Raw genomic sequence first — 12,462 nt, forward strand, 5'->3', positions numbered from 1 at the left:
GGCGTCGGGGCCCCTCGGCCGCCTGCGGTGACCGGGGTGGGACGGCCCTGGGAGCCGGGACCCCCGTCCCGCCGGACCGCCTGCGCCCGGGGCCCGGCTGGCGACTGCGCGGGGCGCCGGGGGCGGCGGCGGAGGGGCGGGGGCGGCGCCCGCCTCCTCGCACCCCCCCTCCCCCCCCGTCCAGCGGGAGGCCGGGCGGCGCGGGCGGCGGCGTCCCTCCGCCCCGGTCACGTGACTGTCTCCAAGCGCGAGCTGCGGGGGTCTCGGCGTCGCGGGGACCGGAACAAAACGCGGCCCGGCGATCGCGGCGCAGCCACAGGCTCCGGCGCCCGCCGCCTCGCCTCCTCCGCGGCCGGCCGGGCCGGGCTGGGGGGACCCGGCGGCCTCGCGCCCGGCGCCCCCGCCCTGCGCCCCGCGGACCCGGCAGGTGCCACGGCTGCGGAAGCTCCAACTTTTCCCCCGCTCGGGTGACAGCTCTCGCCATCCTCGCGAGCGCCACGCACCTCCTGGGGGCGGCGGGAGGAGAGGGGACCCCGGCTGGCCGGAGGGGCGCCCTGCCCACCCCTTCCCCTGCGTCTCCTCTTCTGGAAAGCACGAGAAGTCCAGCGCGCGGGATCGGCTGCGTCCCGCGTTCGAGGAGCGAGGTGGGACGTGGAGAGGCGCCGGGGCTCCGGGAGCGGCGTCCGCCCTTCCCGCCCCCCCTCCGCCCGCCCTCCTCCTGCCGGACCGACGGGAGGCCACCGAAGAGCCCGGAAAGGACCCGCAGCCCGCAGCCGCTCTCTCTGCCTCCGGGGCTCCGTCTCGGGCCACCCACCCCCGGGGGGGCGGGAGAGGAAGAGACGCAGCGACGGCGCCCGTGAGCGCGGCGCGCCCGGCCCGCGACTGCGCGGACGCCGAGCGGCGGACCTGGGAGATCTGAGCGGGTCGGGAAGGCCGGGCCCCGAAGGTGGGCGAGAGAGGGAGGGAGGGACAGGGCCCGGGCAGCCGGGCTGGACGGGGCGCAGCGGGAGGCCGCCGGGGCGCCCCCCGACCGCCCGCACCCGCACCCCCGACCCCCGGGTCCCCGCCCCCGGGTGCGCGCGGCGATGCCGCGGCCCGGGAAGAGCTCGTACAGCGACCAGAAGCCGCCGTACTCGTACATCTCGCTGACCGCCATGGCCATCCAGCACTCGGCCGAGAAGATGCTGCCGCTGAGCGACATCTACAAGTTCATCATGGAGCGCTTCCCCTACTACCGCGAGCACACGCAGCGCTGGCAGAACAGCCTGCGCCACAACCTCTCCTTCAACGACTGCTTCATCAAGATCCCGCGCCGGCCCGACCAGCCCGGCAAGGGCAGCTTCTGGGCGCTGCACCCCGACTGCGGCGACATGTTCGAGAACGGCAGCTTCCTGCGCCGCCGCAAGCGCTTCAAGGTGCCGCGCGCCGACCCCGCGCACCTGCGCCCCGGCGGCCCCAAGGGCGCGGCGGCGGCGGCGCTCCCCGGGGGGCCCCTGCACCCGCACCCCGCGCACCCCGCGCACGCCCCGCACCACCACCACCACCACCACCACCATCACCACCACGCGGCGGCGGCGGCGGCGCACCCCCCGCACCCCCACCCGCACCACCCCCCGCACCACCCCCCGCCGCCGCCGCCGCCCGTGGTGCACTACTTCCACCAGCCGCCGCCCCCCGCCCCGCAGCCGCCGCCGCCGCCGCCGCCGCCGCCTCTCCCGTCGCAGGCGCCGCCGCCGCCGCCGGCCCAGCCCGCGCAGCCCGGGAAGATGCACGAGGCGGCGGCCGTGGCGGCGGCGGCGGCGGCGGCGGCCGCGGCCGCGGCGGTGGGCGGCGTGGGGCGCCTGCCTCAGTTTCCCCCCTACGGGCTGGGCGCCGCCGCCGCCGCCACGGGCTTCAAACACCCGTTCGCCATCGAGAACCTCATCGGCCGGGACTACAAGGGGGTGCTGCAGGCGGGGGGGCTGCCGCTGGCCTCCGTCATGCACCACCTGGGCTACCCGGTGCCCGGCCAGCTGGGCAACGTGGTGGGCTCCGTGTGGCCGCACGTGGGGGTCGTGGACTCGGTGGCCGCCGCCGCCGCCGCCGCCGCTGCCGCCGCCGCCGGGGTCCCCGTCGGGCCGGAGTACGGCGCGTTCGGGGTGCCCGTCAAGGCCCTGGGCCCCCCGGCCGGCCCGAGCCTGCCCGCCGTGCCCGTGCCCATCAAGCCCACGCCCGCGCCGCCGCCCGCGCGCGCCGCCGCCGCCGCCCCGCAGCCGCCCGCGCTGCGCCCCGCCGCGCCGCCCGCCGCCGCCCCGCCCGAGCCCGCCGCCGCCAGCGCCGCCGAGAGCAAGCGCGGCCCGCTGCACCCCGCGCTGCTGCCCTCGTAGCGGCCCCGGGGCCGGGCGCGGGGGTAAACTGAGGGCCGGGCGGGGAGGGGCGTCCACCGCGGTCGGAGCGCACGGGCGCCCCGCGGGACGGCTTCGCAGCCCGGCGCGCGCGGAGGGAACGCGGGCGGCGTCCATCCGCTACGGGGAGGAAGGGGAGCGGAACGGCCGGACGGCAACGGAGGGGGGGCGGCGAACCCCGCTACAACGCCGCCGAGCGCCCCCCGGGAAACCCCAGGGTGACCCCACCCACCTCGGCGCCCCCAGCTTCTCCCCTCTGCCCCCGCCCGCCCCGCCCCGCGCTTCCGGTGAACTCGGACTCAGGACCACACCGCCCGACGCGGCCGAGCGATCGCGGTTCGCGTCCCGGGTCCGCCGTACGGGCCGGGGGCGGAACCCGAGTCGGGGGGGGGGTCCCCACGGAAGATGCTGGGAAGCGGACCCGGGGTCCGAGCCGGGCCGCCGCAGGACCGGCGCGGCCGGCGCTCACCCACGGGCGTGTCCGCCGGGGCCCAACGCGGCCGCCACCGGCCTCCGCCGCGGCGCTCACGCCGGGGGCTGAGACCCCCCAGAGAAGAGCACTTTACTGGCAACGAGCTTTGGACACAGGCCGGGAGGGGCGGGTCGCCCTGCCCTGCGGGGGGCTGGGCCCCTGCGGTTTCACCCCACGGCTCCCGCGCACGCGCGCGCCCCGGCCGCCCCTCCCTCCCCTCTGCCCGCGAGGTCTTCATTAAAGCGTCTGTCTGAAGCCCGGTGCCTGTGTGCGGCTGTTTGTCTCCCCACGGGTGGGACCCGGGGTCTTGGGGCTCCGCGCCCCGGAACTTCGGAACGTCCGAGGAGGTCGCCCCCCCCTCCCCGCCCTGTGCGCCCAGCGATCGCCCGGGTTTCCCCGGCTCCTTCCTCCCCGCGCTTCCCACCCAGCCACCGACGCTAGAGCCGGAGCCACCCGCGCCACCCGCTCCATCCGCCCGCACTCCTTCCACCCCTCCCCGGCGCCCCTTTCCCGAGGCCCGCGGGCCGCGCCGCGGGGCAGCGGAGCTCCGCTTTGGGAAGGTCTCGGTCACGGGCGGCGGACAGCGCGGCCGCGTCGCGGGACGGGAGGGGGCGGGCGCGGGGCGGGCGGGACGGGGCGGGCGCTGCCCGAGACCCGCGCGGCTGCCAGCCGTGGCCGCCCAGCGACCGGGCGGGAGGCGCGTCCAGCCCCCAGCGCACCCGCTCGCGGGGTCCGGAAAGATGGGGTGCTGCGCGTGGTCCCCGCTGAGAACTAGCGTCCCCTCTGCCCAGCCAACTCCAACGAACGCCCCCAGCGCGAGGCTATTGGGAAGGGAGCTCGGGTGAGGCCCGCGGCCCGGGACCGGCGCGCGCCGCGAGCGCAGGGGTGTGCGCAGCCCCGCTGCCGCCCCCGCGGCGCCCGCAGCCCCGAGGAGCCTCGCTGCGCGCTGCGGGGCCGGGGTCTCCCCCTCCTCACTCAAGCTGCCCGCACGGCTGCCCCGGCCACGAGTCTGACGCTGTTGAAAGAGAGAAGAGAAGGAAGGGGGGGCACGGACACGGGTCATAGATTTGGGCAGAATTTGGAGTCTGGCTTTTCTTTCCGCCTTCCAGTAGGTCGGGACATGAAAACCTAGCCAAGGACCCTAGTTTAGGTGTAGCGAGACACTTGGTGTGAGGGTCTGAAGATCCCAGGAGTTCCTTCTTTCCTTCCTTCCTTCCTTCCTTCCTTCTTTTCTTCGTCCTTCCCTCCCTTTCTCCCTCCCTCCCTTCCTTTCTTCCTTCCTTCTTCTCTCCCTCCCTCTCCTTCCTTCCTTTTCTTTTCCTTTCTTTCTTTCCTCCCTCCCTCCCTCCGTCCTTCCTTCCTCCCTCCCTCTCTCCCTCTTTCCTTCCCTTCTTTTCCTCCCTCCCTCCCCCTCCCTTCCTTCTTCCTTCCTTCTTCTGTCCCTCCCTCTCCTCCCTCCCTCCCTTCCTTCTTCCTTCTCTCCCTCCCTCGCCCTCCTTCCTTCCTTTTCTTTCTTTTTCTTTCTTTCTTTCCTCCCTCCCTCCCTCCTTCCTCTCTCCCTCTTTCCTTCCCTTCTTTCCCTCCCTCCCTCCCTTCCTCCTTCCTTCCTCCCTCCCTCTCCCTCCCTCTTTCCTTCCCTTCTTTCCCTCCCTCACTCCCTCTCCCTTCCTTCTTCCTTCCTTCCTTCTCTCCCTCCCTCTCCTTCCTCCCTCCTTTCCTTCTTCCTTCCTTCTTCTCTCCCTCCCTCTCCTTCCTTCCTTCCTTCCTTCCTTCCTTCCTTCTTTCTGTTGTGGGGCTTGAACTCACAGCCTGGTTCTGTCCCTGAGCTTTTCCACTCAAGGCTAGCACTCTACCACTTTGAGGCACAGTTCCACTTCCGGCTTTTGGGGTGGTCCATTGGAGATAAGAGTCTCATGGACTCATGGCTGAGCCTGGATACTTAGATCTCAGCTTCCTGGGTAGCTAGGATTCTAGGCTGAGCCACCAGCGCAGGCTTCCCACGAGTTTCTTCCTGAGCATCCCCTTTCTTCCTCGCCTCCCTGAGAGTGTGCTTTGGGTGCCTGGGGTCCTACGTCCAAAAGAGAGGTGGCTCAATGTGTGGGTGCACAGCCTGGAGGACTGGATCCAACCAGGAGGGGGACCCCCAGGACCTTACCCCTGCTGGGGTCTCTCTCTGCCTCCGTGCGGGGCAAACAGGGCTGTTTGGTCCAGCTTTTTGCAATAAGGAGAAAAAGACAGCAAGGCAGAGAGAGATTCGACACGATTCTTTTCAACTTTCCTTTCGGAAGAGGATCCTGTGCCCCCACCCCAATAAAAAAAACCTGTAGAAACAAAAAAAGAGTGGGGTTCCTGTGGATAAAGGCAGATGGGCCTTGAGGCCAAAGTCGGGGTCCCAGGGCCTCCAATCAAAGCCCTCTGGTGCCCTAAACACTAGTCTTAACTGAGATGGAGGGCTGGCGTTGAACCAGAGCTCTATTGTGAGGCAGCCTCTGTCACTGCCTGCCTGGCCAAGAAGAAGAAGCCCAGCGCCCCAATCCCAAGCCCAGATTCCCCTGCTGCTCACTGACATCACATGTTGATTCTTCTGTGTGCAAACATGCCCGTTCAGCACCGGGAGAGGTGCACCCCGTGCTTGTTCCAACGCGGTATCAGCGGGTTAATGCACGAATGGTGCTGGAGAGAACCGAGGCTACGGACACCCAGCCAAGCTCGAGAAACGGTAGCAAGTCAAGGGCTGCACTTCGGTGACTCTCACCTAGGTCTATTTCCCCACCTGGCCGCACAGGTAATTAGTTAGTTGTTCTCTTGTTACTGGCTGGAATGAAAGAAAAGTTAGCTTGGGACATGAGCGAGAAAGAGAAGCCATTACAAACCTACGGCCTGGCCCACTCTTGCGGGGCAGATCACTAGTAGCACGACCCCGCATGGGTGTTCCTAGTTGCCAGAATATTAGCAAAGCCCACAGCCCACGGAGCTGAAAAAACAGAAGCCTCCAGAAAGATGAGAGCTGTCAGGAGAACGCAGTGAGGTTTTAGGGTAGATGTCCTTAAAGGCAGAAAGAAAACAACTTGGGATGATCTGCTTGATTTTATGTCCCCGAAAATGAGCTCTACAGGCTAAGGGAGAGCGAAGCCATGTTTGCTACCCGGGTGGCAAGAAGAACCCGCCCTCCCACAAGGCTGGACTGTTGGCATCTGGCATTAGGAAGCCTGTCAGCCAGGCTGGCTTGTGGCCAATGATCTCCTTAAGTAGACTGGCATTAACCCAGCCAGGGAGGAGGACTAGTTGCATTCCCAGGGATCAGAGCCAGTTAGCTGGAAGAGGCAAGGCTGAATTCCATGCATCTTTGCACAGGGAAGGCGGGGCATGTTAGCCAATCAACACACCTCCTCCTGGGACTCACAGGTGACATTTGCCAACTTGGCACTCACACAGGGATTCCACAAGAGTGTGGAAATAGAATGCCTTAGGAGAAGAGCATGGGTCATCAAAATCACCGATTGCCCTTAAAATCCATTCACCTGACAAAATTAGAGAAAGAGGGGGAGGGGGAAGAGGGGGAGAAGGGGTTCTGGTAAGTTGTAGAAGAGTCTATCCTCCGCTGAATAAGCATCCTCCTTCTCCAGTGTATCTAACAATAAAAGCCTCGTCTGAGGCTTGCTCAGGATAGCATTACTGCTAACCAGTAATTCTGTAATTCTGCAGGAACATGGGGGTGGAATAGGAAAGTAAAGAAATGGCTGGACAAATTGGGGATCAGCTCGTTGTGACAGGTTTAATAGTAGAGTAGGGATCTAAGTGCAAGTGGGAACTCACTGAATTCTGGGGGCAAAGCAGTTTACTCAAGTCTGACATTACCATGTTGCTCATTGAAGTATTTTCATAAAAATTATGTTTCCAAGCTCAACTGCTACCTCATACCCTTGGGGGGGGGGGCTGAGATGGAAGAGATCTTCTTGGGTTTTGGATTCCCTCTCAAACTATTGTTTAAATGGTATGAGTTTGGCAAAATTCCAGACATACTGTGTCCCAAGTACTTTTCCTTCTTTAACGATCCCCTGTGTGTTTTAGGGAAAATTCAAGCCACATGTTGCTCCTTCCTCCTCACATCCAAATGTAATTTTATTGAATTTTAGCCTGGTCCATGACTTCCAAATTTTGAGTCTTAATCCATAATATATTCCTATGATCTACACATAGTCACATGATACGCACGTATATCAGTAAGGAGAATATGGGGCATTTGAGAACTAGTTGTATTGCAACAGTAACATGTCTATAGACCAAAGAGTTCTGCTGAGGATGTTATACTTAGAAGGATTTGGTGGAATTATTGAACACTCAGCTCATGAGTTACTCAGTAATTCATGAGCATATTTAAAGAAGAAGACACTTCAGTTGTGTTCAGCTGGATTCAAATAGTTCTTTCCTGCCACAAGGAGCATGGTCTTTTACGCACATGGAACAGAAAGCTTTACTTGCAGGTCACAGAGCTGTGACTGCCGCATCATTTTAAACATGCATTCGAATGTGTTTTCCAATCTGAGTTTCTGCCAGTCCTGTCAGCACCTTCGCAGACAGCGTGTTTTTATGGTGACGGCAGAGGGGTGCTTAGAAAGAAAGGAGCTAGAGAGATGTGGTGCTGCTCCAGCGGAACTGGAGCCTTTCCAGAAAGGATGAAGGAACAGTGACACTCATCCACGAGAAAAGGAGGGAAGGGAGGGAGGGGGAGAGGAAAGAAGAAAAGCAGGCAGCAGGCAAGTTGGAAAGAAGGAAGGAAGGAGGGAAGGAAGAAAGGAAGGAAAGAGAGTGAAAGGAAGGAAAGAAGGAAGGAAGAAGGGAGGGAGAGAAGGAAGGAAGGAAGGAAGGAAGGAAGAGAAAATGGAAGGAGAAGAGAGAGAGAGGGAAGGAGACAGGGAGGGAGAGAGGCAGGGAAAGAAAGGGCAAAGGAGAAGCAGACACGTGTACTTAATATTGACAAAGATATTTTTTTAAATCAAAAATTCCTAATCTAACATCACTATTTTGGTTTCTAAACTATAGATCATTTTTTCGATGCCTGTGACTTTTTTGGTGATACTGCCCTGAAGTTGTCATGCTCTAAAAACAATATTGCTCATCTTTTAAAAATGTTTTTCAGACAGGTCAGTGCCTTTATTGCCTAAAATGATAAGGATTAGTTTGCCTAAGTGCTCACCCAAGATGGAGATTTTGTGACATTAAATTTATTGAAATTTCTTTTAAGGATTTAACTTAATCCTCGTAGAGCAAAGTTTAAACAAATTATGCTATATGCACATGGTGAAATAGCACGCGGCCATTATAAGTAATGTTTTATGAAATTTTACTCATAGTACCAAAGGATTATGAAATCCTAAGAAATCATGGGCAACATGATCTGAACTTTGTAAAATATGTTGAAAAGGAACATTACTAAAGAAGATTACACCAAGAGTAGCAGGTGCTGGTTTTGGATGATGTCACTTTCTTGGTTGTCATATGGTCTAGATTGTTTTTTATTCTTTACACCCATCATGTAGAACTTTTACAATCAGGAAAAGGATTAGACAAAAATCTAACCAGCCAGTATACTTGGAATAAATGTCTATTGTTATTACTCATATTATTACTTCAACTACTGTAGCTGCTATGATAGCTATTGTTATGTAGTACTGTGCCATAGCTTTACTATGTAGCCAAACCCAGTATTCCCCAACGGCCTTCCAAGGGCTGGGGTTAACAGGCATACACTACCACACCCAGCTTTTAGAAACTATTTCTTCTAACTTGACAAATTGCTATTGTTCCTTCCCTAACTATACCAAAATCATTTATTTACAAATGCAAAACCCCCGAGTACCTGCAAAGTTGCATACTTTCAGAAGATTGAACATACTGTAACTTCTGGAAGTCAGGGGAAGTTAAAAGTCAGCTAGAGATCAGGAATTAATGTTCTACAGCATTTGTTACCTAGTACACATAATGTGAAGCATTCTGCAGAAATAATCTGCTGAAATATTCAGCAGAAGTGGAATGCTACTTGCTCCAATTTAATCTTTACATATTTTATGTATGTCCAATGATCATACTGGACCCCATATTTAAGTACAAATATTATATGTCAATTAAAATATACTTTTAAAAACAGAAGCACTGAGACAAATATTTATAAGATCTTGAGATAGTAAGTGATATCTATTCTAGCAAAACAAGTAAGATGAAGACTTAGAATCTCCTCGGACATTGAGAGATCATGACATTTTCTGCAGTCTTATCCCAAGACTGGGGATTTCTGGTCCGTGGCAAAGGAGTAGAAGTAGTATTTCTCCCATTTACCCGTGGCATCTAGCTCCAGCATCCCTAAGCTGTTCACTTTATAGAGTAAGGAAGGTGCTCTATAACAAAGACCCTAGAGAGCTGCCTTGCCCCTCCTCCACCAATCAGGATCACAGCAAGATGGCATCATTTGTATGCGCCAAGCAAGGAAGGTTTCCTCTGGGCCTGGTGCCATCCCTGAGTTTCCTTTTCTCTAGGCCAGTGATCTACCACTTGAGCCATAGCACCACTTGATTTTTTTTTTCTGAGCAGTTTATTAGAGATAAGTGTCTTGTGGACTTTCCTGCCCAGGCTGATTTCAAACCACAAATTCTAACAGTACACAGTATACACACACACACACACACACACACACACACACACACACACACACACATACATACACACACACACCCATACAGCAAGCATTTATCACCACACTGTATTTCTGGAATTATGGTGACACTGTAACATGTTCTAATTAGTAAGTTTTGTCTCTATCTGCTCACTTGCCTTCCTATTCTGTTCTAAGCTACAGGGGCTGGGATTCTGCAAACATTTCTGTTATATATTAGATCTTGGTAACCCAAGGCTCTAGCAGAGGAAAGCTAAGGTGGAAAAAGAAGGAGAGATTGCTCCTTCCTATTTGTCACCTCCGGGGCTTGCTTTCTGCTTTTGTGCTTCCTTAGAAGGATGACCTTAGCAGTGTCTTTTAACCCATGCTCACCGTTCATTCCCATAGCAGTAACAGAATCCAGTTGGAAGTTTTCCCTTCCTTTGAAGATTCTATCTTCTTCCATGCTCTGTCTTGGAGACCTTAGCTTCAGCAGCAGGTACCTGCTGAGGTCCTGAGGTTCAGCTCTGAGTTTCTAATCATTCCAACTTCCTTCCTTTGTATTCTGTATCTTAGAAGTGGAAACTGCGTTCATCAATTGCTAGTCTGTGATACCCTGGAGTTCTCTTTTCCCCCTTTAAACCTAGGGAGTCGTCCATTGTATTAAATTCTGTCTATAGAAATAACAGGATGAGGGGCTGGGAAGGTGGCTCAGTGGTAGAGTGCTTGCCTTGCATGCCTGAGGCCCTGGGTTCGATTCCTCAGCACCACATAAACAGAAAAAGCCGGAAGTGGCGCTGTGGTTCAAGTGGTAGAGTGCTCGCCTTGAGCTGAAGAGCTGAAGGACAGCGCCCAGGCCCAGAGTTCAGGTCCACGACCGGCAAAAAAAAAAAAAAAAAAAAAAAAGAAATAACAGGATGATTTGTGTCTCCTGATTGGGCTTTGACACATTTCTCCCCAGTGACCTGATGGTATGAAGCAGGGACTGTCTTCTCTGAGAAACGGTATGCACAGTAAGTGCAAGTGAGCCTGAAGGTGAGTTAAGGCTCACACTGTCGTGCGCAATTATGTGTGTATACACAGATATAGTCACACTTAGGAACCAAGGAAAACGCTTTAAAATGTCTTCACTTTTGCAAATAGCACAAGCATAGTCCTTCAGAAAAAAAAAAAAAGTTGTCAGACACTGCCAGCTTATGTCTGCTAATCCTAGCTAATCAGGAGGTTGAGATCTGAGGATGGAGGTTTGAAGCCAGCTTGGGCAAAAAAGCCTTTAAGAAAGCTGGAAATAGAACCGTGGCCAAGTGGTAGAGTGTGTCTTGAGTAAAAAAAGCTCAGGGAGGGCTGGGAAGGTGGCTCAGTGGTAGAGCGCTTGCCTTGCATGCATGAGGCCCTGGGTTCGATTCCTCAGCACCACATAAGCAGAAAGAAAAAGCCGGAAGTGGTGCTGTGGCTCAAGTGGTAGAGCGCTAGCCTTGAGCTGAAGAGCTGAGGGACAGCGCCCAGGCCCAGAGTTCAGGCCCCATGACTGGACCCCCCCCCCACCAAAAAAAGCTCAGGGACATTGTCCAGGCCCTGAGTTCAAGCCCCAGGACTGGTATACACACACACACACACACACACACACACACACGCACACACACGCACACACATGCACACGCACACGCAGTTAAAGCATACATGCATAGTGATATGACCTCTGTCCTTGCTACAGGTCTTTATTGGAACTTGGCTTACAGAAGTTGGAAAGTTGTGTTTTTGCAAATAGATTCTGCAGTCTCAGCATGATGGGCCTGGTCTAGACCGAGTTCCTTAGAATGAGGACTCTTTGTTTAATCTCTCTCTCTCTCTTTTTTAAATAACCAAGGAACAAAAAGAACCCAGTGGTGAAAATTTCCCCTAAGAGGCAAATAAATTGAAGTAGACAGAGTGCTTCTGATTTGGGCAATTCTGCATTCACGTGAAAAGTATATTGAAATTTTTGTAACTATTTACCATAATTAAAGCTGTTATTTATCCAGCTTCCACAAGATAGGTGTTCTGTACTCCAAATTTCAGGTAACGTTACAACTCCTTAATTCATTTTTTTTTTTTTGCATCATCTACATTTCATAGAGAAGAGAAGTCTAGGCGGTGGGAGGGGCTTGCGTGTGGTCACAGCCTGTGGAGGGCGGGAATAACAACACAGGCTGCTCTGACTTGAAGCCAGAGCTTTCCTCTGGGAGGGATGATGGCAAACGTTGAGCTCTCAAAGAGCATTACCTTCAAAAACAATGATCAAATTGGAACACACATACTTCGGGGAGTTCATACCATTTCCAATGAGGGCAGCAAATATTCAAAATGGCAGCTTTGAAAGAGAGTTTTTACTTTATGCTTAACCATCCAGACAGCCAGTGGAGGAGCTTCCGACACATTTGGGCACTACAGAGTCCACACGAGATGCATTCAGAGGGCAGAGATCCAGGTGATGATATTAAGTCATAAAAAAGACTGAAATTTCTCATCTGCATAAACGTGGATGAAACTGGAGAGCATCAGTTTAATGAAATAAGCCAGGTTAAGGACAAAGGTTGCATGGGTAGAATCTAGACCTAAAAGAGTTAGGTAGGTAGGTAGGTGGTAGGTAGGTGGTAGGCAGATAAATAGAATGACAGAAGGTAGATCACATTGAAATACATTACACTGCACTGACAACTATTATTTAATGGGGTTAGTAGGACAGGAAAGAGCAATAGAGGGGGTCAAATATAATATATGCCTTGTGAAATATCATGGTGTGTAGCCATTTTGTCCAAATACTCCATGCTAACAATAACGAAGGCAGGAGCAGGAAACCAGCTCTGTTGGAGGTTGGTGTCAGTGGGAAAGGGAGAGCAGAGATGGAAGGAAGGTCAACACGGTCAAAGCGCTTTATGCGGTATGAAAATAGAGCTATGAAGCTGTTGACAAGTGCC

At 55.9% G+C, this 12,462-nt stretch overlaps 1 protein-coding gene across 1 annotated transcript; it reads left to right on the forward strand.

The window, feature by feature from the left end:
• Positions 1-1,085: 1,085 nt before the first annotated feature.
• On the forward strand, positions 1,086-2,366 carry Foxb2 (forkhead box B2). Its single transcript, XM_042665613.1, has one exon. It carries the CDS (start codon positions 1,086-1,088, stop codon positions 2,364-2,366), a length of 1,281 nt encoding a protein of 426 aa, XP_042521547.1.
• The last annotated feature ends 10,096 nt before the right edge of the window (positions 2,367-12,462 follow it).

This window comes from Dipodomys spectabilis, unplaced genomic scaffold (genome assembly GCF_019054845.1).
Source record: "Dipodomys spectabilis isolate Male_0828 unplaced genomic scaffold, ASM1905484v1 ptg000335l, whole genome shotgun sequence".
Lineage (NCBI taxonomy): Eukaryota > Metazoa > Chordata > Mammalia > Rodentia > Heteromyidae > Dipodomys > Dipodomys spectabilis.